Source organism: Myotis daubentonii, chromosome 20, assembly GCF_963259705.1.
Source record: "Myotis daubentonii chromosome 20, mMyoDau2.1, whole genome shotgun sequence".
NCBI lineage: Eukaryota > Metazoa > Chordata > Mammalia > Chiroptera > Vespertilionidae > Myotis > Myotis daubentonii.
The window spans coordinates 2898864-2918278 of record NC_081859.1 but is presented as its reverse complement, the minus strand read 5'-3'; the positions used below and the strand labels follow the sequence as shown (position 1 = coordinate 2918278).

Here is a 19415-nt window from a genome sequence, read left to right as displayed (position 1 = left end):
TCAAGCACTAGGAACAACCAAGGTAACATGGTAACACGGAAAGGAAGCGGCGATTCTCCAGAAACCGAGTTCAAAGTCATGGAAGGCTGTGATCTAAAGGACAGAGTTCAGAAGAGCAGTCAGGAAGAAAATCAATGAGACAAGAAAACACAAAAAGGCAGCGCTGTCTGCTCTGCTTCCCACATCCCTGGGTTGGGTTTGGGCCAGACGGGGGATGGGAGATGGTTCTGGAAGGTCTCAGAGGGCTAAGGGGTTCTGGCTGTGCCCTCTCGGAGCAGCACTTACAGTTACTAAACAAGAAGAGGGTGGCAGTGGAAGCTATAACCCTGGTGTCTGGGAAGGATGAATCCAAGGGGAGCAGGAATGTAATACCTTTGTTCTTACTTTTAAGTATGGGGGTGAATAGAGGAACAAATAAAAGTCTCAAGCAGAAATGGGGTGCTCAAGGCCTTTAGTTATGACCTACAAAAAAATTTGGCACAGGCCAGCCAGCGTGGCTCAATAGTTGAGCATCAACCTAAGAACCAGGTGGTCAGGGTTCAATTCCCTGGTCGGGGCACATGCCCGGGTTGTGGGCTCGATCTCCAGTGTGGGGCGTGCAGGAGGCAGCCGATCCATGATTCTCTCTCATCACTGATGTTTCTCTCTCTCTCCCTTCCCCTTTGAAACCAATAAAAATATGTTTTTTAAAACTTTTGGCATAAACCCACTGCACGAATGTCCCCAAGGATGCCTAGCTCTTTAAAACTATAAAATCAATAAAAATGTATTTTTTAAAAAAACACTGCAAAATGCTTAAAGATGCATTTCCTTCCGAGTGAACTTCAAACAGGTATTTACAACAAGAGTTGTAAAACCTGACATCAACATTTTTGGAGATTATCCTTTGAATTTAATATTTAAATATATATATTTTTTCATCTAAACGAGAATTTTAGAACTTTCCAAGGAATCAATAATTTCTCACCAAATCAGTATACCATAATCTTTTATTTTTCATTGCACACATCAGTATTTTACAGAAAATAAAGACCTCTTAATGTTAAATTCCAATTAATCATGTTTTATTCTGATTCTCAATGTACATGAATATAATCAGTAAATATAACTTATGTTCTAACACTTTTGAGTCTCATTTAAACATTTTCCCATACAATTTTACATATATAAATATTATTTAATGTCTACATAACAGTTTTTGATAGCAATAGCAATACACAAAATCTTATTTATACATTTCCCAATTATTGGGTTTTAAAAAAACTCAAATGAATGGAATTACTAGAAATATCTTTAAACAATTAATCCTTTAATTTTATTTTCCTGGATATATGCTTCTCAAAATGAGATCTATCAAAAGATATTGGTTATAGAGCTCTTATTATGTTTTTCTAAATAGTTCTTTTAAAATCTACTAATAGAATACTACTACTGGTATGTGGAACATGCAGTTGAAAACTTTTGCTACTAGCATGAACTAGTAGAAATTAGGTCAAAGTTGTTTCAATTTGCATTTTTAATACCAGGAAATCTGAATATCATCCTTAGAATTTATTTGTATTTTTTCATCTGTACCAATCCTTTCAATGAATTTGCCTGGTAGAGTAGAAAACCTTATGGATTTGCATCTCCCCTTTAAAAAATATTAAGCCCTTGATCCATATATAATGCAAGTAGCTTTTTAAAAACCCATCTTGTCTTCCTCTTCTATTTAGTACATTTTTCATTTACTTAATCTCATCTACCTGTCAATAATGATTTTCATTGCCATCAAGTTTCCTTTGTACCATTATTGGGATGAGAAATGCAGTGTTTTTATTTTTATCTTGATATTTAACATTTTAATTCATCTGATCTAATTTCTTTCCATTCTAGCATCCAGCTAGTCTTTCCACCAGTACTTACTATTTATTTCTTTCCAATTGGCTTATTAATCTTAAACTTTCTACTCAGTACATAGTATATTTAGAAAGGTTGCTTAATAGCACGTTTTAAGAATTTGAAGTATGAGACTCCCATTTTTCCCCCTAAATTAAAAAAAACATATCTTGGCTTGCTTATTTTCCTAAATAATTTATCACAATTCTGTCAAATTATAAGGCATCCACTAGGAGTGTGAAGTGGCAGTATGGTAAAGCTACATATGAAAGCCACCTATTGCCATTCCTATGGACATTTCACATATAATTTAATCCTCAGAATAATGCTGCAAAGTAGCTATTTTATAGATGATGAAATAGAAGCCAGGAGTGATTTCTCCAAGATTATACCACTGGCAAATAGTGAGGGGAGGACTGTAATTTTGGTTTTCGGACGCCCTATTCCTTCTTTTCCACTGCACTAGGGTGCAGTTCCTTCCATCTGCTTCTATATAAGCGTCGGTCTTAATTTATCCCAATATAGTTGTAGAATATTCCTTAAATGGTTCATATATATCAATATTCAAACTTTTTACATTTTAGTTCGTCACTGTTGGAATCTAGAAATGAGATTCGTTTTAAATGAATGCACATCCCGCATCTTCCTGAATTAGTCTTCTATTATCAGTATGTTTTCATAAGTTTCACTAGTTTCAAAGCCATGTTCCAGAAAATATTGTGCTGCTTTCTGTTGTCTCTCATTTTGTGAATGCTCATTACAAGCTCCTTAAATCATAGGTACATAAACACTGTGTCAAGATTGTTTGATTTCTGCTTGAGAAATATTTCCTATAAATTGCCCCAATAGGGAAGATGTTAGTTCTTGATTTTATTTATCACACTATGAGAAACCAACAAAATCATTACCAGAGATAATTAAAGCAAATATGCATGATAAATGTCCAGATTTTTAAAGTTATCTGTAGTTAATAGCTTAAATTTTTTACTAATTTGCTCTGTTATAATCCTGAGTCATAGTAACTAGTTGCAGGCATACCTCAGAGAATGTTGTGGGATTGGTGATAAAGTGTAAATGACAATGAAGTGAAGTCACATGAATTTTTTTGGTTTCCCAGTGCATATAAAAGCTATGTTTACACTATGTTCACACTATTAAGTGTGAACAGCATTATGACTACAAAAATACTTTATTGCTAAAATAATGCAAGTCATAATCTTTTCGCTGGTGGAGGGTCTTACTTTCAATTTGCAAAAAAAAATCGCAACATCCACAAAGTGCCATAAAGCGAAGTACAATAAAATGAGGTATGCCTGTATTTTATTTGTTGTGTATTATTTGACAATATTTCGCATCTGTTCAGAATGAGGCCCTTTTCAAAATGTTTGACTTCTGGTATGGAGGCCATAATTGCCTCAAAATGCAAATATCAGCATATCATCTTTCATGATACAGATATTATTTATTCTTTGAACATTTGAAAAACTACACCAATAAGTCCATTAGAGTAAGATTCCAAGTCATCCAAAAATTATACTGTTATAATATTCCCTAATTTTTTAAGGCTTTGTATTGGTCATAACTTTTCTCATTTCTGATTTATTTTGCATTCCAGTAGAAAGTAATGTATTCATTGTTAGTTTTCAAAACCATCCTTATTTTGGACTAGCTTAACACTTTTCTTCTGTTTCCATTATGTTTGGCTCTACATTTTTTGCAACTTCTCACTGTTCCTTTTCTCAAATTCTTATGAATATTCTTATTGAAATTGAAAATTTTTTTTCAATAGGTCTGGATTACCTTCACCTCCATCTTACTTATCATCTTAAATTCTTTTTCGTTTTAATGAGTAATTTTTAGATCTATTTCAGGCATTTTGGCTGGATTTAAACTTTAGGATCCATCCAATAATATCACTTTGCTATATTCAAAAACCATATAAAACCAATTTATGACTTCTCTACGTTCAGGAAGGCATAAATGACTTCATCTTTCTTGTTTCGTTTTCCGCACATAGAACAGCAACAAAAGACTACTCAGAACATCTTTTGGCTTAGTACATCTGTTTTCTCATGACATGGTGTTCAGATCAAAAGATACATGATTAGAAAGCATTCTTTTGTTAAAACTTAGCCAAATTCTGTCTCAATGAGGTCCACAGCTCTAAGCTATCTTTATTTTTACTCCTACTCTTCCAATTTGTCCAATTCGGTAATGAGTGGAGACCAATTTCTATCTCCTTTCCTTCACCAGCAACAACAGACTGACTTTTCAGGGGCATTTTCCCTCCTCCTCCGGAATCTGCATTCTTCTACGTTAACGTTCATGGAAGGATTCTGAAATCACGAAAGCCTGGATCCCAACGCTGGCTCTTTACCTACCAGACTCGGAGAAATGGATGAACGAAGTCTTGGTTTCTGCTTTGAAAATGTATTCAACACCTGCCTCTCAGGGTTGAGGAGCCGTAATGAGAGAGCACGGTAAGTGGCCAGCACATGGTCAAGGCTCATTTCCGGAACAGAAACTCTCCTGATGGCCTCTCTCCACGGGAAGCTCATTCTCACTGAGGAATGCAAAGGGGACTGGAAGGGAGAGGTTCACCCCTTCTTACAGCTCCACAGCTGGATGCATCACTGGACTAACAGCTTCACGACCCCTGGTGGGTCTGGGAAACTGTGTACTTCTATCCCCTAGATAGATACCAGCCCAGAGGCAGAGCGATGATGAAGGTGGTTCCCTATTTGTGGGGTGGGACACAACCAAAGGGATGTGGGAAGTCCTGCTTGGATTCACTCCTGTCAGCTGCAGTTCATGGTGTGAATTATAATGCTCGAGCCAACGAGGAGGAAGGCTCACCCTCACTGAGAAGGCGGGGCAAGGGAACCCCGGGTTCAAACGGACTCACTAGGTTCCTCCTTGGGGATTTGAAAACCGTCCTTCTTAAGTATCTGGTGCCTAGAGTCATTTGGTTTTTCTTTTTGCCTGAGTTACTGGTTGGAAACTCTTCTTTTCGGTGCCAGGGTTCTGCAGATATTTTCTGAAATATTGAATCAGAACGAATCTTCTCCCCTACATTTTCTCTGACGGAACCTCCCAAGAATGAGCTCTTCAACAAGTAACTGGACTTTCTGGCACTTGTTCTAATGTTAGAAGATTGTGGTGGTGATGTTGCCTTCTGGGTTACAAGGGTGGCTTAGGAGAATTAACAGTGAGACATTTGTAAACATCAGACCTTCACAAATAAAAGATCATGCAAAGCTAGTCTTTTAATTAGACAATTTTATATTGGCACTTGCATTAGTTGCTATTGCTACCATAAATGTTTATATTATATACAAAAGACCCACATAATTTACTGTGTGTGTGTTTTACTCAGAGGTGGTAGCAACTATCTTAGCTGCAAAGTAAAATACCCTTTAGACACTGTCATTGTAGACAAGAATAAAATCTGAAAGTCATTAGCAGATACAATATAATCCTCCTTTAAACACAGTTGCTAATATGGAACCCTCACCTATACACCCAATACTAAAATAAAGCTAACCCTCTTTAAGATTCTGGATCACGGAGTACATTCTGAAACAAACAAAAAACAGTCCAATAACTAATGAATCAGTTACTGACAGGTTAACAGACATCCAGTGACTGACAGCACGCATCACATAACCACTTCAACTTCCTCATATAGGAAACTGTCCTTTAAATGAGAATTTTTGGATGCTAGGATGAAGGCCCACAGTAGCATTTCCAGCCTCCTTTTCTTTTTTCCTAATTTTGAAGATGCTGTCCTGGGCTGTCTAAGTTTTGGCTTCCTTCGGAGGATTCTAGTTTGGCCACGATGAGAGTATTGGTGCCAGGAGCCTCTGGTTGCTTGTCATCCCCATCGAAGATAATGTCTTCTGGATTGGGCGGTGGCGGGCAGAAGTCTTCTCCTGGGAAGATCTGCTGGAAAAGGGTTTCGGCGAGCTTGACTGCGTGCTCGTTTCCTAGTCCACAGTCAGGCCCGGAGCAGACATACACGTTGGAAGGTAAGCCATGGTAAGAGCTTCTGCTGACCCCTGAGGAATCCCTCATGTTAAAATAAAGAGCCCACAAGAGCCCCGGCTTCGGAGGGTCTCCCTCATCTATTTCTGTCTCCGCGTAGGGGGTGAATAATTTCTGCACCACTGGCTCTAAGTCTTCTCTTGCTGTGCTGGCGGATGAGCAGGTGAGATGCACCAGGTAGGTGTCTTTCATGCACGTCATGGTTGAAGAACATAACTCAGCGACCCGAACGGCATGCGTGCCTGGTTCCGCCGGAGGGACCGTCAACATGGAGATCTGCTGGTCGGAATCTGCCTTGAGCACGGACTGGTCCGTGATGAGCACGGCCCTGGAGATCTGCTCATACTGCACGCCTGCGCAGGTGTCCTCGGAAAGGTAGCTGTCCTCCACTATGAAATACTTCGCATTGATTCTCTGACCAAAATGATCTATCACTGCTTCACACCTTCCAGATTCCTTGTCAACCACGAGGCACTGCACTCTGTGGCGAAGACAATAGATTCCACCAAAAACAGCACACATCCTGCAGAAACACTGGGGGATTTCCCCTTGGCCGTACAAGGGGAATAAGAAGGGAGTGTTGCCGTACCGTCCAAGACACTGAAGGAAGTGCTTTGTTGCTTTAAGGCCGTCTACTGCCAAGCAGGATGGCTCTGTCATTGCGATCGAGTGGAGTATAAAGTGCTGGAGGCTGGGGGTTAACTTTTGAGTCTTTAAGTACTCGGAAAAGGGGCGCTGTGTGAAATCCTGGTATTCCCCCGGGTGCTGCTCATAGTCTAAACAAAATGTCAGAAACTTCATCAGCATCCTCTTCTCTACCATGGTGAGCTCTTTGCTGTTAAAGACATCTGCTCGGGAACAAGGCACCTGCTCTACTTTCCCCTCTCGAAATGCGAGAATCCTGGTGACATTTTTAAATTCAGCGTAGCGACTGACATTGGATTTGATCAAAAGATCGATCAGCGAGCCTTGAGAATACAGCAGCTTTGAGACCAAGTCGATATTAAACCTCCTGCCTTCTTTAACTATCTGAGAGTAAGTAATCCTATTTCTCTTTGGTGGACCTGTGCTGTCTTCTACCACAGGTTTATTTTCATCCTTAGCTCCGTCTGAAACTGTGTGTATACAAGTTTTCTCTCCACAATCCTTTTCTTTCACCTCAGTTTCCTCTCTATCGGTGACTTCTGGTAAAATTTCTCCATCGTGTGGTGGAGTGTCTTTGGCAGGCATTTCGGGGCTAGTACTGTCTGAGTGTGTTTCTTCGGACAGGCATGCAGAATCCAGAGGTTTGGTGAGGGTACTAGACGCTACCAAGGAAGGATTTTTCTGCAAAGCATCAATCTCTTCGGCACTGTCACCCGTGTCCTCGCTGGCGTAACAGAACACTTCTACGTGGTGAATGGTGTCATCCTTCCCACGCAGAGCGATGGCTTCTTCTGTGTCCTGGATCAGGTTTTGCCAGGCAGCAGTGCTTTCGTCCCCAGCCTCACTGTCTTGCTCACACTCCTTCAACCAGGAGAGCAATCCCGAAAAGGTGAAACTAGCCCAGTTTCCTCCATAGTAACTTCTCGAATCAACATGTAGCACTCTCTGCCCACTTCTTGAACATGCAGCCGCAAGGATGGATTCAGGCAAACCTGTCCCTATGATAATTACATCAAACTCTGTAGGGAGACTGTCCGCCATCCTGGGAGATAAAGTGGTGACAAGTGCCAATGAAGGAAATGAGTATGAATCCAGGCGAGGGCTCAGATGAGGTGTGAATGGGCTGTGATAAAATCTCTCCTTGTGAAGTCCCAGGTCATCCCAGAAGAATCCAGGTCGCAGGTCCTAGATGTCTGTTACCCTTTTTAATTTTTTTTTCTAGGTCAGTAGCATAAAAACATGATAAAGTACATCTAATCGCATCTGAGAGTACTAACATGGATGTGTGGCTTTCATTTCTGCAGTTCATCTTAGCAGTACGTGTCAAAGTGCATCACACATGCATTTGTGACTGGAACTCTTCTGTGCAAGAAAATTCAAGAAATACAAGTGTAAACAATATTAAGAGGAAAATAATTTCATGCAACAGTAATTACAATCCAGTGGAGCCTGACTTGTTATTAGGACACAAGCCTCTACTAAAGCAAGTCATTAAATGCTTTCTCACATATTTTCTAATTTCTTGGAAATGAACAATAGATATATATTCCCCCAAATCAGAAAATTCAATAATGAAGAATGGGTATAATAATGTCCCACAAAATAAAGAATGAACAGAATACAACTCTATAACTCCTGTTTTTAAGACAACTAGTATTTGAATGAAACTATACGTGACTGTGAGCTTAGACTGTTAAGAAATGTGTGCTCCACTGTGTTTATGGAAACAGACCGGAGAAGATGAGCACATTGCCACAAGGAATATTCCCAGGCCCAATACAGTGTGTGGGTGATTCTAGGACAGCTGGTCAGGGACTTTTCCATACCCACCCTCAAAGTCTCATGGTGGAAACATGAGACTATTTCAACCGAATCAACCAGATTGTTATAAAAGCATTGATTCAGTAAAACACCTGGCATTCTAAAATATTTAAGTGCAAAAAGAATAAGTCTACTGAAGGGAAAATGTATTTATAACAAATCTTTACATGAATGTACACATGCATGTGTGTTTTTTAAGGAATAAGTTAAGAAGGAAAATTTCTGGGCGCATATGTTAAAATGTATTAACATAAATAACACTTCTAACATTGGAATAGGTGCATTTTCAAGGGCCAAGATTCAATGGTGAAAGGACAGCTTTTTCAATAAATGGCGCTGGGAAAACTGGATATCCATGTGCATATATAAATAAATTAATTCAAAGTAGATCAAACCTATGCTACAAACAGCGGATCTGTTTTTATCAAAGTAGACGAATATTTTCCTGGAGTAGTAACCTCTATAAAATTTCTAAGAAATAATTTATACATTTTTAATTGAGCTAAGCAATGTGAAGTCTCCCGCCAAAACCCCCACAAAACTCCTCATATTGTATTCTTACTAAAAGAGCTAGAGAGAGCCTGTATTTCCCCTCATCTTCGCCGGAACAATTTTCCCGGCCTGCGTTCCTACAGCTGTGCGTGAACACTGTTTCAGCCAGAGGCGTGCAGGCAGAACCGTGATGGACGTGGCCCTGGTCAGTGGTGGAAAGGGAAGGAGGAACAGGACAGTCTCGCAGCTGCCAGCGAGGGAGAACCTGCAGACCAGAGGGGTGTCCTAAGGGCACTCCCTGGACCTGGCTGTGCACAGCACCCCGGCCCCGGCCCCGCACCACTCACCTGGATCTGATTCACGGGAGCAGCTGCAGGCTTCCCCCAAGTTGAAGACGTGCTGTTGCCCATCCTACGAGGAATTGTTAAAGGGGCCGGTTCATCAGACAGTAAGGGCAATGCTGCAGGTGAGATTCACTCCGACAACCCTCCAAGCGCCCTCGAGTCACGCCCCGGGCGTGGAGCGCCCAAAGGCGAAATGCCCCAGGGATCCCTGGAGCTGGGAAAACAGCGTCAGGGGCCTCGGGGACCAGTCAGCCATCTAGTTACCGTGTGACCAGCACCTCCTAGCTCCGCACAGAAAGCTCCAGGGCTCCCAGTCTTGCAAAACCGGTAAAAGCTACCAGAGGAAGCGGGTGGGAAGGGATCCCAGGCGGATGGAGGCTGCACAGCGGCCGCACAGATGTGCCAGCGGGCGGGACGGCCAGGACCGCGGGGCGGGCCTCCACGCCAGCCGGTAGCCAGTGGTTATGGGAAGCGGCGCAGGGCAAGCACTGTCCCCGGTGCAGCCCCGATCTCCGAGCCGCGGCCACTGAGCAGGAAGCGCCCCTCCCTCCCTGCAGCGCCAGCAAACAGACAAGCAGACGCACCAGCCAGTAACTCAGCCCGAGGGCGTCCCGTGCAGCGTCTGGGACATACGTAGCGGGACAGCTATCCCCTGTCGGTCTGAAAATGTCTGAAATCCCAACGCAACCACTGGGGGAGGGAGTGTCCAAGCGGACGCGACTGCAGTGAGTTCCAGGACCCGCAGGCGCTCAGGGCCCCATCTTCTCCGCACCTTTAGGGGGCCTGGCTGGATGGGTTCGGGGCCCAGGTGGCGCCACGTCTCCGCGCCTCGCTGAGCCCGCCCTGCCGGCCGCGCCCCGTACCTCGAGGCCTCCCCGCCGAGCCGCTCTCGCTCCGGGAGAGCCGCGTCCCCGCAAGGACCGCGCGGCGCCCGAACACGGTCGGAACAGAGGGGACACAGGCAAACGCGACCCGGGAGAGCCCGCCTCCGCCTGCAGGCCCCGCTTCCGCACGCCCGGCCACGCCCCCTCGCGCACGACACCGCCCATGCACGCTCCGCGACGCCTCCGCCAGCAGGCCCCGCCCCGCACGCTGGACCACGTTCCCCGCTCAAGGCCCCGCCCCCGCACGCTCAGTCACACCTCCCGCTCAAGGCCCCGCCCCCGCCTGCAGGCCCCGCTTCCGTACGCCTCCGCCAGCTGGCCCCGCCCCACACGCTCGACCACGTTCCCCGCCCAAGGCCCCGCCCCCGCACGATCAAGGCCCCGCCTCCCGCTCAAGGCCCCGCCCCAACACCCCTCCTCCACCGGTAGATGGACCCAGAAAAACAAACTCAAACTCTAAATGCTAAGATGCTACAAACAAACCTTAATCCTTTAAAATAAGCGGGACATTACAAATGACCTAATACCACTTCATGAGGCTTCCCTCCCCCCTCATTTCCCGAGATTTTGCAAAAACTATACAATTATTTTGGAAATGTTAAGGCAGAACCCCTGAATGAATTTGAGGATCTTGACAAGTGGGAAGCATCATTCAAAAAGCACAATAAAGCCACATCGAAATGATCAAAGAAAATCAGGGTCAACCACGGAGGGATGGTACCTAAGGATACTGTACCCACAAGTACAAATTTCTCGAGAAGTGATATTCTTACAGAATGTACGCAAAAATGAAAAACTCTACTCTTGTATACCACAGGTTTGGACTGACGTAAGGCAATACCTTCTCTAGAGAATGTCATATAGCCTCAATGTGAACATGCCCAAGGAACAATTAGAAAAAAAAATAAGTTAAGCCGTGAATTAGTTGCATTTAATGTCTGGAAGCGAGGCAGAGGGTGAAATCAAGTTACATCGGAATATACCCACCAAACCTTTGAACATTAGGTTCTCTATTTAGAGACGATAGTCAACAGTTGCATGGAGAAAGGGAGATAAAAAACCACACATTTCTCCATAGGTGAAAAAAAAATGACTTAAAACATTGTAACCATTTTAAACCTTCTGAGGAACCCTTGATTTTAAAAATATTGCTTATCTGGTGTCTTTTATGATATACATTCGTTAGAACACAATAAAACCCAGGTACACTTACACCAAAGACAACTTCTGTCCTCAACAGATTTCGAGCTTCCCAATTAGAAAATTGGAAGTTTAAGTGTAAACTGATTCGTGATACAATGAGAAAACAAATGGCCTATTTTTTAAAAAAATTATTAGTGGGCCTCAGTAGACAGTTTACCTTGTAGATCTTACCATTACACATAAGAGGACTGAGGAAAAAAGTTAACACTTTTCTTAAACTGGTCATTCTTTCTAGCCTAGGGTTCTGAAAAGAAAAAAAAAGGTTCACACCCATTGTTTTCCTTACAGTCTATACTTTCATCAAGCTGGAAGGTGTTACGGACTGAATGTGTCTCCCCAACATTTACTGTTGAAACCCTCACCCCCAATGCGATGGTGTTTGAGGAGAAGGGTTTGGGAGGTAACCGGGCCTTAGCCCTGGTGAGGGGTGGCTGAGAGCTTGCGTTCTCTCTGCCGCGAAGACACAGCAAGACCTTGGCAAGAACCCAATCAGCCGGCACCTCGATCTCGGACTTCCCGGCCGCCAGAAGAGCGGGGAATAAGCATCTGTTGTCTCCCCCGTCCCGTGGACGGTAACGTCTAGCAGCCGTGCAAAGGCACGGGGAGGGAGAAGAAACGGAAGTCGCCCCTACAATGCGAGCTGGGACCTGGGCAAACCCGGGTCGGGTCCACCACCGGGCCCTGGGACAGGCCCACGCTCACCTGCAGCTCCACTTCCCTGCGGCCTCCTCGCATCCGGAAACATTCAATGGAAAAACCCCAGGAAGAACGCAGGCTCCGAGCCACCAGCGCGCTGGTCTGGGGCGTGCGATGAAAGCTCGCATGGTGAACTCTCGCGTGAGGAAGTCTCACGTGGTCAAGTCTCGTTGTGAAGTCTCGCGAGGTCCTCCCCTACGCACGCTCCTGCCCGTGCGTCAAGTCGTGGCCGCGCCGTGGGCAGGTGGACTGTGGCGGAGGCTCGGTGCTGCGGCCGGTCACCCTTGTTTCAGTCACTAGTGGCCCCATGGGCGGTAGCAGTGAAGCTGGGAATGGGGGTGCGCCCGAGAGGAGCCGGGAAGTGCCGCTCGTGCTTGTGTGTGATGAGGTGAGTGAGGGCGGTGAGGCCCCGAGCCTGAGAGCGGGCCCAGCCCCCCATGTTGTTAATACGGGGCTTTGTCATACTTGTTCCTCCCTCCCTGTGCCGATTCCTCAGCGAGCACAGTGCGCATGTGCAGGAGGAAGCCTGGTGCCTCCGGGGTGCACCAGCCAGAAGCTGCACACCCGTCCTTTAGGGTGTTTTGGGGGATTCACCCCACAGGCGTGAGTAAGTCATCCCTGAAGTCCCTCGTCCAGCCCTTCCCCCTCCCTGAAGGTGGGGATGGGGCGCAAAGGTCCAGCCCAATCCCACTTGCTTGGTTCCCCTGGCCGCCCGCCCCATCCTTCCTGGCTTTGCAGAAGTCCCCTCCTCCACACCGTGCAAATGCACAGGGACGGGCCCACGGGAGAGCATCAGAGTTTAATACCCGCGCGCGGGGACTCACGTAGGCATGACCCGCCTTCTCCCCCCCCACCCCCCCCAACAGGCACCGTTCGCTGTGTGTGTCGGACATTTGCACAGAGAAGAATGGGGCCTTAGATTTCAGAAGCGAGGATGGGGGTTTCCAGGAGTTGAGGCAGAGCTGCACACACGTGGCAGGAAAATCCCCGCTTGGCGACTGGGAAACGGTGGGACCTGGGGCATCTGGCTGACAGGCACCCGCAAAGCCCTGTTCTGCGTCCACACTTAATGCAGATTCGGCGAAGGTGGCATCCTCAGGTCTCCCTGAATCTCTTGGGCAGGAAAGGGGGGGGAGAGTCAAAAGTTCTGAGCCTTTTGTTTCCTAATAAGCAACTGAAAATCAATACCCCAAAGGCAGCTCCACGGTGGCCAGACTTTGGTTCCCCTGCGTTGCATTCCAGTGTTAGAACCGACTACGTGAGAATGAAACAGTCCCGGTTCCTGCTTCATCGGGGTCCCCCAGTGGCAATTTCATAAACCCGTGTAGGGAGCCCAAGCTGCCGCCAGCTGTCTCCCGCCGGACTGACCCAAGGTCCCCTGGTCCACGTTGACCCCAGGGCAGAAGCACCCCACTTCTCTTACAATCCGTTTTCCTCCCTCTGGGTAGCTTCTCTCGTCCCAGCATCTGGTCATTGGTCCCTAGGACTGTGGGATCGTCTGGGAACAGGCTTCCTAGGCACCAATAGTAACTCCAGGACGTTTCTGAATTGTTTCACAGGAGGCTGATGTTTCCTCCTCATTTCTGTTGAAGAGCTGCACAAAATGAAAGCCTTCGATGGGCAGAAGGGGTGAGAAAGGAAGCTTACAGCGGAGAGTTGGGGGAGCAGGGTCTCCGGGGGGACCTCCCCATGTGCTGACGGGGAGATTCCAGGCTGACCGGCTACCTTTGCATTCCTGGGAGGGGCCGAAGCTGCAGTTAGTTTAGGTCTTAGGTGTTAGGTTCCGGTTTTGTGATGTGGGCTAGCACATGCGACTCCATTGTGGGCCTGCTTTCTCTTTTTTACACTGCCCACAGCTACAGTTCTGTTCTTTGGAACCACTAAGTCCTCAAATGCATGATTTTGTTTTTCTGGAATAAGTTTCGTTCCATCCTACCAATGTCATATACTTCTCTGACTCCAGGAGTACAAAGTGGGAGGGCCTGTTGTCGGAGTACAGGACAAGGACACGTCCCTGCCACATTCACGGACGTATCAGTGAGAGCCTTACATTTTAAAGAGAAATTACACATTAGTCCTCATCACTAAACCCTGTAAAAGGTGAGGCGTTAACTCCTTCAGAACAGTATACATAATAAGGAACACCAAGTCTGTAGAATTCACATATACATTCCCAACAAAACACATCTTTTCCTTTCCTTTTGCCACAACTCCCTTCCTCCAGTTCTAAACCATCTCTTTTGCTCAAAAAACGGCAAGCAGGAAGATGAGGTTTCCACTGCGATTTATTGTTCATTTTAACAACGTTTTCATGAAGACTGGTCACACAGTAAGACATCCTCAAACACTGTCGCCAACATGCTTGCTGCTTTTTTTCAAGTAACACTGATGAACTAGTGGAAGCAGTTTCCCTTCCTGGTGGAGCCTGTGGGTGTCGGTGGCGCCGCCAATAAAAGTCCCATTGACAAATACCCTTGGCACCTGTCGGACACACAGAAGATCAGGTGTCACCGCGTGTCGGCAGCAGAACAGCACTGCGCGTAATGAGGATGGAGACGCTCACGTCTGGGCGCCGTTATGGGCCGGGCACAACACTACGGAAGCTCTTTAGTGATCAGTACATGACAGAGCTGGGATTTAAATTCAGGGCCATTGGACTCTCCAAGCCCTTCCTCCTAATCACCGGACACATAAAAGTCTCTAGTTATTACTAATGTTTAACTTTCTGACAGTTGTTGACTAAAGGGGAAGAGTACACAGGTTTCTTCCATGCACATAAGAAGGAAAGTGGCAACATTGGGTATTTTTCTGATAATGCATATTATGGAAAAATCCACAAATTTAAAGAATCTGCCCAGCTGGTATTGCTCAGTGGTTGAGCATTGACCAATGAACCAGGTCCTGGTTCGATTCCCAGTCAGGGCACATGTCCGGGTTGTGGGCTCAATCCCCAGTGTGGGGCATGCAGGAGGCAGCCTATCAATGATCCTCTCTCATCATTGATGTTTCTATCTCCCTCTTCCTGTCTCTGAAATAAAGTTAAAAAAAAAAAAAGACTCTAAGCACATGGAGCACTAAAGCACTCCTGCTGAAACAGTCTGTACTGTCCTAACACACACACACACACACACACACACGCGCGCGCGCACACACACGCGCACACACGCACGTGTGCACACGCGTGCACACACACATGCACGCACACACGCGCGCGCGCACGCACGCACGCACGCACCCATGATGAGGGATAAAAATAAAACGAATTAACTCCCCTCCTTCCTAGTTTATGAATCTGGTTCCTGGATCTGCCATTTCTTTATCAATGAAGATTTTCAGAGAATGCCGGGGTCCTCTTTCCTAACACGAGGGTGACCCCCTCGCCCCCCAGGTCAGCACCCACTTTGGGGGGGAAGCACCACAGAGCACGGACTCACGGTTCTCTCGCCAGTCATCTTGGCAAGCGCGTCCTGAAACTGGCTTCCATATTCGAGCAGGTCCAGTTCCACCGCTTTGTAGTTTATGTTCATGTCGTGGAAGAGCTTCTTTGCCATGGTACAGTAGGAACAGGATGTCTTTGAGTAAATCACCACACAGTTATCGGAAATGGTTTCCTGGAGTCAAGCAAACAAATCATCTTAATGCCAGACGTTATCTTTTGGGAAGAAATCATGATACCGCGGAAGGATTTGAATGTTGGCGTCCCAGGATTGACTCAGGGCTGGAACTAAGTCTCCATCGCCTCCCTTCTCATCGGTGCTTGAGGGTAATAGTATTCATTTCCAGGGAACACTCTTAGGAACAAAGGGTGCAACAGATGGGAACTCTTGGCATGGAGTCCTAACAGCGGCAGCCAGTTCATAGACAGCAAACACCTGTGTGCGGGACACAACGCTCAACACGTGACCTTGACCAGCTCCGTGAAGCCTCCCCTCAGTCCTGGGAGAGGTCCTGCCGTCCTCTGCACTCCACGCCGAGGAGAGTGAGGCCGGGGAAGGGAAGTAACTTACTCCTGGCCCTCAGCTACTCAGCGGCAGAGCCGGGATTTGATCCAAGGGAGTCTGGTTCCACCGTCCAGGCACTTCACCCTGTTGTTCTACTTCTCAGACATTCAGTGCATGTTCAGGAGGTAACGCCTCACCTGCCTCAACTGTCAGTGGTGAGGACTGATGCATATTTCTCTTAAACGGAAGGCTTTGGCCTGGCCAGTGTGGCTCAGTGGTTGGCCATCGACCTATGGACCAGGAGGTCACGGTTTGATTCCTAGTCAGGGCACATGTGTGATTGTGGGCTCGATTCCCAGTGTGGGGTGTGCAGCAGGCAGTTGATCAATGATTCTCATCATTGATATTTCTATCTCTACTCCCCCTCTCTGAAATCAATTAAAAAAATTTAAAAAAAAAAAACAACAACACAAACAAATGTGGATGAAGAGATTCCAGGGTGAGAAGAAACAGGACAGGGCCAAACATTGTGGAACTCTCCTCCCCTTTCCTCAAGCCCGTGCTTGCTGAACAGCTGTGACTCTGTCCTTATTTTAGGAGGCAGCTCCCTCCCAGTAGGTTCTGCCACTGCGTTCCTACAGCTGTGCGTGAACACTGTTTCAGCCAGAGGCGTGCAGGCAGAACCGTGATGGACGTGGCCCTGGTCAGTGGTGGACAGGGAAGGAGGAACAGGACTGTCTCGCAGCTGCCAGCGAGGGAGAACCTGCAGACCAGAGGGGTGTCCTAAGGGCACTCCCTGGACCTGGCTGTGCACAGCACCCCGGCCCCGGCCCCGCACCACTCACCTGGATCTGATTCACAGGAGCAGCTGCCGGCTTCCCCCAAGTCGATGAGGTGCTGTTGCCCATCCTACGAGGAATTGTTAAAGGGGCCGGTTCATCAGACAGTAAGGGCAATGCTGCAGGTGAGATTCACTCCGACAATAGCCCTCCAAGCGCCCTCGAGTCACGCCCCGGGCGTGGAGCGCCCAAAGGCGAAATGCCCCAGGGATCCCTGGAGCTGGGAAAACAGCGTCAGGGGCCTCGGGGACCAGCCAGCCACCTAGTTACCGGGTGACCAGCACCTCCTAGCTCCGCACAGAAAGCTCCAGGGCTCCCAGTCTTGCAAAACCGGTAAAAGCCACTGGAGGAAGCGGGTGGGCAGGGATCCCAGGCGGATGGAGGCTGCACAGCGGCCGCACAGATGTGCCAGCGGGCGGGACGGCCAGGACCGCGGGGCGGGCCTCCACGCCAGCCGGTAGCCAGTGGTTATGGGAAGCGGCGCAGGGCAAGCACTGTCCCCGGTGCAGCCCCGATCTCCGAGCCGCGGCCACTGAGCAGGAAGCGCCCCTCCCTCCCTGCAGCGCCAGCAAACAGACAAGCAGACGCACCAGCCAGTAACTCAGCCCGAGGGCGTCCCGTGCAGCGTCTGGGACATACGTAGACGGACAGCTATCCCCTGTCGGTCTGAAAATGTCTGAAATCCCAACGCAACCACTGGGGGAGGGAGTGTCCAAGCGGACGCGACTGCAGTGTTTTCCACCTGAGTTCCAGGACCCGCAGGCCCTCAGGGCCCCACCTCTCCGCACCCTTTGGGGGCCCGGCTGGATGGGACTGTGGCCCAGGTGGCGCCGTAGGGAAGAGGCGCCAGGTCTCCCCTCGCTGAGCCCGCCCTGTCGGCCGCGCTCCGTACCTTGAGGCCGCCCCCCCAAGCCGCCCCGCCGAGCCGCTCCCGCTCCAGGCGAGTCGCGTCCTCGCAAGGACCGCGGGGCGCCAGATCATGGTCGGAGAGCGGGGCCACAGCGCACGGAGGGGACACAGGAAAACGCGACCCGGGAGAGTCCGCCTCCGCACGCCCGGCCCCGCCCCCTCGCGCAAGACACCGCCCATGCACGCTCCGCGACGCCTGCGCTAGCTGGCCCCGCCCCCGCACGCTCGACCAAGTTCCCCGCTCAAGGCCACGCCCCCCCACGCTCCGTCACGCCTCTGCCTGCAGGCCCCGCCCCCGCACGCTCGACCACGTTCCCCGCTCAAGGCCACGCCCCCATACGGTCCGTCACGCTTCTGCCTGCAGGCCCCGCCCCCCGGTCTGACAGCCCCGCCGCAGGTGTGGTGGGCGCCCCAGCGAGGCTTCTCCCTCCCGGGTGGCCCGCGTGAGGCGGCCGGGAGCGTGGACGCCGGGCGAGCCCTCCCACCTGTACGCAGCCGCCTGGTTGCCGGCCAGCTTCTCACCTGTCGGCCTCCATGTGTGGTCCCAGCCCCGATGATCCCAGCCCCGCACCTGGTTCTGTCAGGGTGTGCGCGGCTCTTGAAGGCTCACAGGCAGGTGGGCACAGCGCGTGGGGCTGTGGCCGGCATCCCGGTGAGCAGAGAGGGAGAAGAAGGACTGTCCCACACAGTGTCTGGGTGCCTGCCTAAGGGTGGCAGCGGCGCCACCGCTTCCTGTCGGACAGGTCTCCGAGTCGGTGACATCACAGCCTGCACGCGTCATCTAAAGATAAGGCCCTTCCCGGGGAATCCACCCATCACAGTCATGGGCATGCTGGGCTTTACATTCACAATGAAAAATTGTGGAACGTTCATTCCAAAGGCTTCAAAATAAAAGTCACGAGAAGATAAACCTTAAGAGAGCCCAGCGGCGTGTTGCCATGGCTTTAAAAGTAGGCCAGCGCTCTAATGACAAGCCTGCTGCACGGTCACGGTCATAATGGCCCTGGGTGCGGCTATGTAAGCGAACACGGTGGGCCTTTATTTTAATTGACTGTGGACATGGAAACCTGCTAAATTCAAAGGTCCAATGGCCTGCCTAAATCTCTGACCAATTATTAGAGCATTCCAGGCCTTTTTTGATCCTTCATGCTCCACTAGCTAAGTTTAAGATTCAAGTTACCAAGGTAAAAAAAATTAGAACTTTTGACAGTTCTCTTTCTACTTTTGCAAGTGGGCTATGCATCATGACTTCATAAAAGGGTGGAAGTGAGCTGCAAAAACCATTATCCCCAAAGGCGTGACGTCATCTTCCTAAATCCACAATTACCTTTAAACATGAAGGCATGCTGCTGACAGTGCTGTGGGGTTTGTTTTGTTTTTATAAAAAGGTAGTTGTTTAGGCTGGGCCAGTGTGGCTCAGTGGTTGAGCGTCGATCTATGAACCAGGGGGTCACGGTTCGATTCCCCATCAGGGCACATGCCCGGCTGCGGGCTCATCCCCAGTGAGGGGCCTGCAGGAGGCAGCTGATCAATGATTCTCATCATTGATGCTTCTATCTTCTTTTCTGAAATAAAATATATATATATATTTAAAAATATATCTCTTTAGGAAATTTACTGTTTTCTTAGGTTTTGAAGTCGAATTTCACCTCATTGGCCTCAAACTGTTTTACAAGATAGAGACCATTAGGAGGCAAAACAATCATGTCCTAAGTTTAC

General features: G+C 48.1%; 2 protein-coding genes across 9 annotated transcripts; both read right to left on the bottom strand.

Annotated features, from left to right (window-relative positions):
* Window positions 1-971: 971 nt before the first annotated feature.
* On the bottom strand, window positions 972-18371 carry CHML (CHM like Rab escort protein). Of its 6 annotated transcripts, none has more exons than XM_059677685.1 (3): window positions 18219-18371; window positions 9228-9291; window positions 972-7929 (listed from the first exon to the last, which is right to left on the bottom strand). In XM_059677685.1, the coding sequence occupies exon 3, from the start codon at window positions 7606-7608 to the stop codon at window positions 5647-5649; it is 1962 nt and encodes a 653-aa protein (XP_059533668.1). In that variant the 5' UTR covers window positions 7609-7929; window positions 9228-9291; window positions 18219-18371; the 3' UTR covers window positions 972-5646. The 6 variants fall into 6 exon arrangements, with proteins under 6 accessions (XP_059533668.1, XP_059533672.1, XP_059533670.1 ...); XM_059677689.1 differs by lacking the exon at window positions 18219-18371 and adding an exon at window positions 17680-17816; XM_059677687.1 differs by lacking the exon at window positions 18219-18371 and adding an exon at window positions 10088-10271.
* GLRX2 (glutaredoxin 2) lies at window positions 14275-18369 on the bottom strand. 3 transcript variants are annotated; one of them, XM_059677697.1, is made up of 4 exons: window positions 18219-18369; window positions 16794-16857; window positions 15442-15618; window positions 14275-14488 (listed from the first exon to the last, which is right to left on the bottom strand). In XM_059677697.1, the coding sequence occupies exons 1-4, from the start codon at window positions 18230-18232 to the stop codon at window positions 14348-14350; spliced, it is 396 nt and encodes a 131-aa protein (XP_059533680.1). In that variant the 5' UTR covers window positions 18233-18369; the 3' UTR covers window positions 14275-14347. The 3 variants fall into 3 exon arrangements, with proteins under 3 accessions (XP_059533680.1, XP_059533678.1, XP_059533677.1); XM_059677695.1 differs by lacking the exon at window positions 18219-18369 and adding an exon at window positions 17713-17827 and having other exon boundaries at window positions 16794-16869; XM_059677694.1 differs by lacking the exon at window positions 18219-18369 and adding an exon at window positions 17680-17812.
* Window positions 18372-19415: the final 1044 nt, after the last annotated feature.

Bases quoted from the DNA above. Each gene is read 5' to 3' on its own strand.
- CHML (XM_059677685.1), bottom strand. From the start codon at position 7,608: ATGGCGGACAGTCTCCCTACAGAGTTTGATGTAATTATCATAGGGACA.
- GLRX2 (XM_059677694.1), bottom strand. From the start codon at position 17,768: ATGATCTGGCGCCCCGCGGTCCTTGCGAGGACGCGACTCGCCTGGAGC. The intron at 16,858-17,679 runs GTACGGAGCGCG...AATTCCTCGTAG, and splicing joins CTTGGGGGGGCGGCCTCAAG to GATGGGCAACAGCACCTCAT. The intron at 14,489-15,441 runs GTGAGTCCGTGC...TGTGTCCGACAG, and splicing joins AGATGACTGGCGAGAGAACC to GTGCCAAGGGTATTTGTCAA.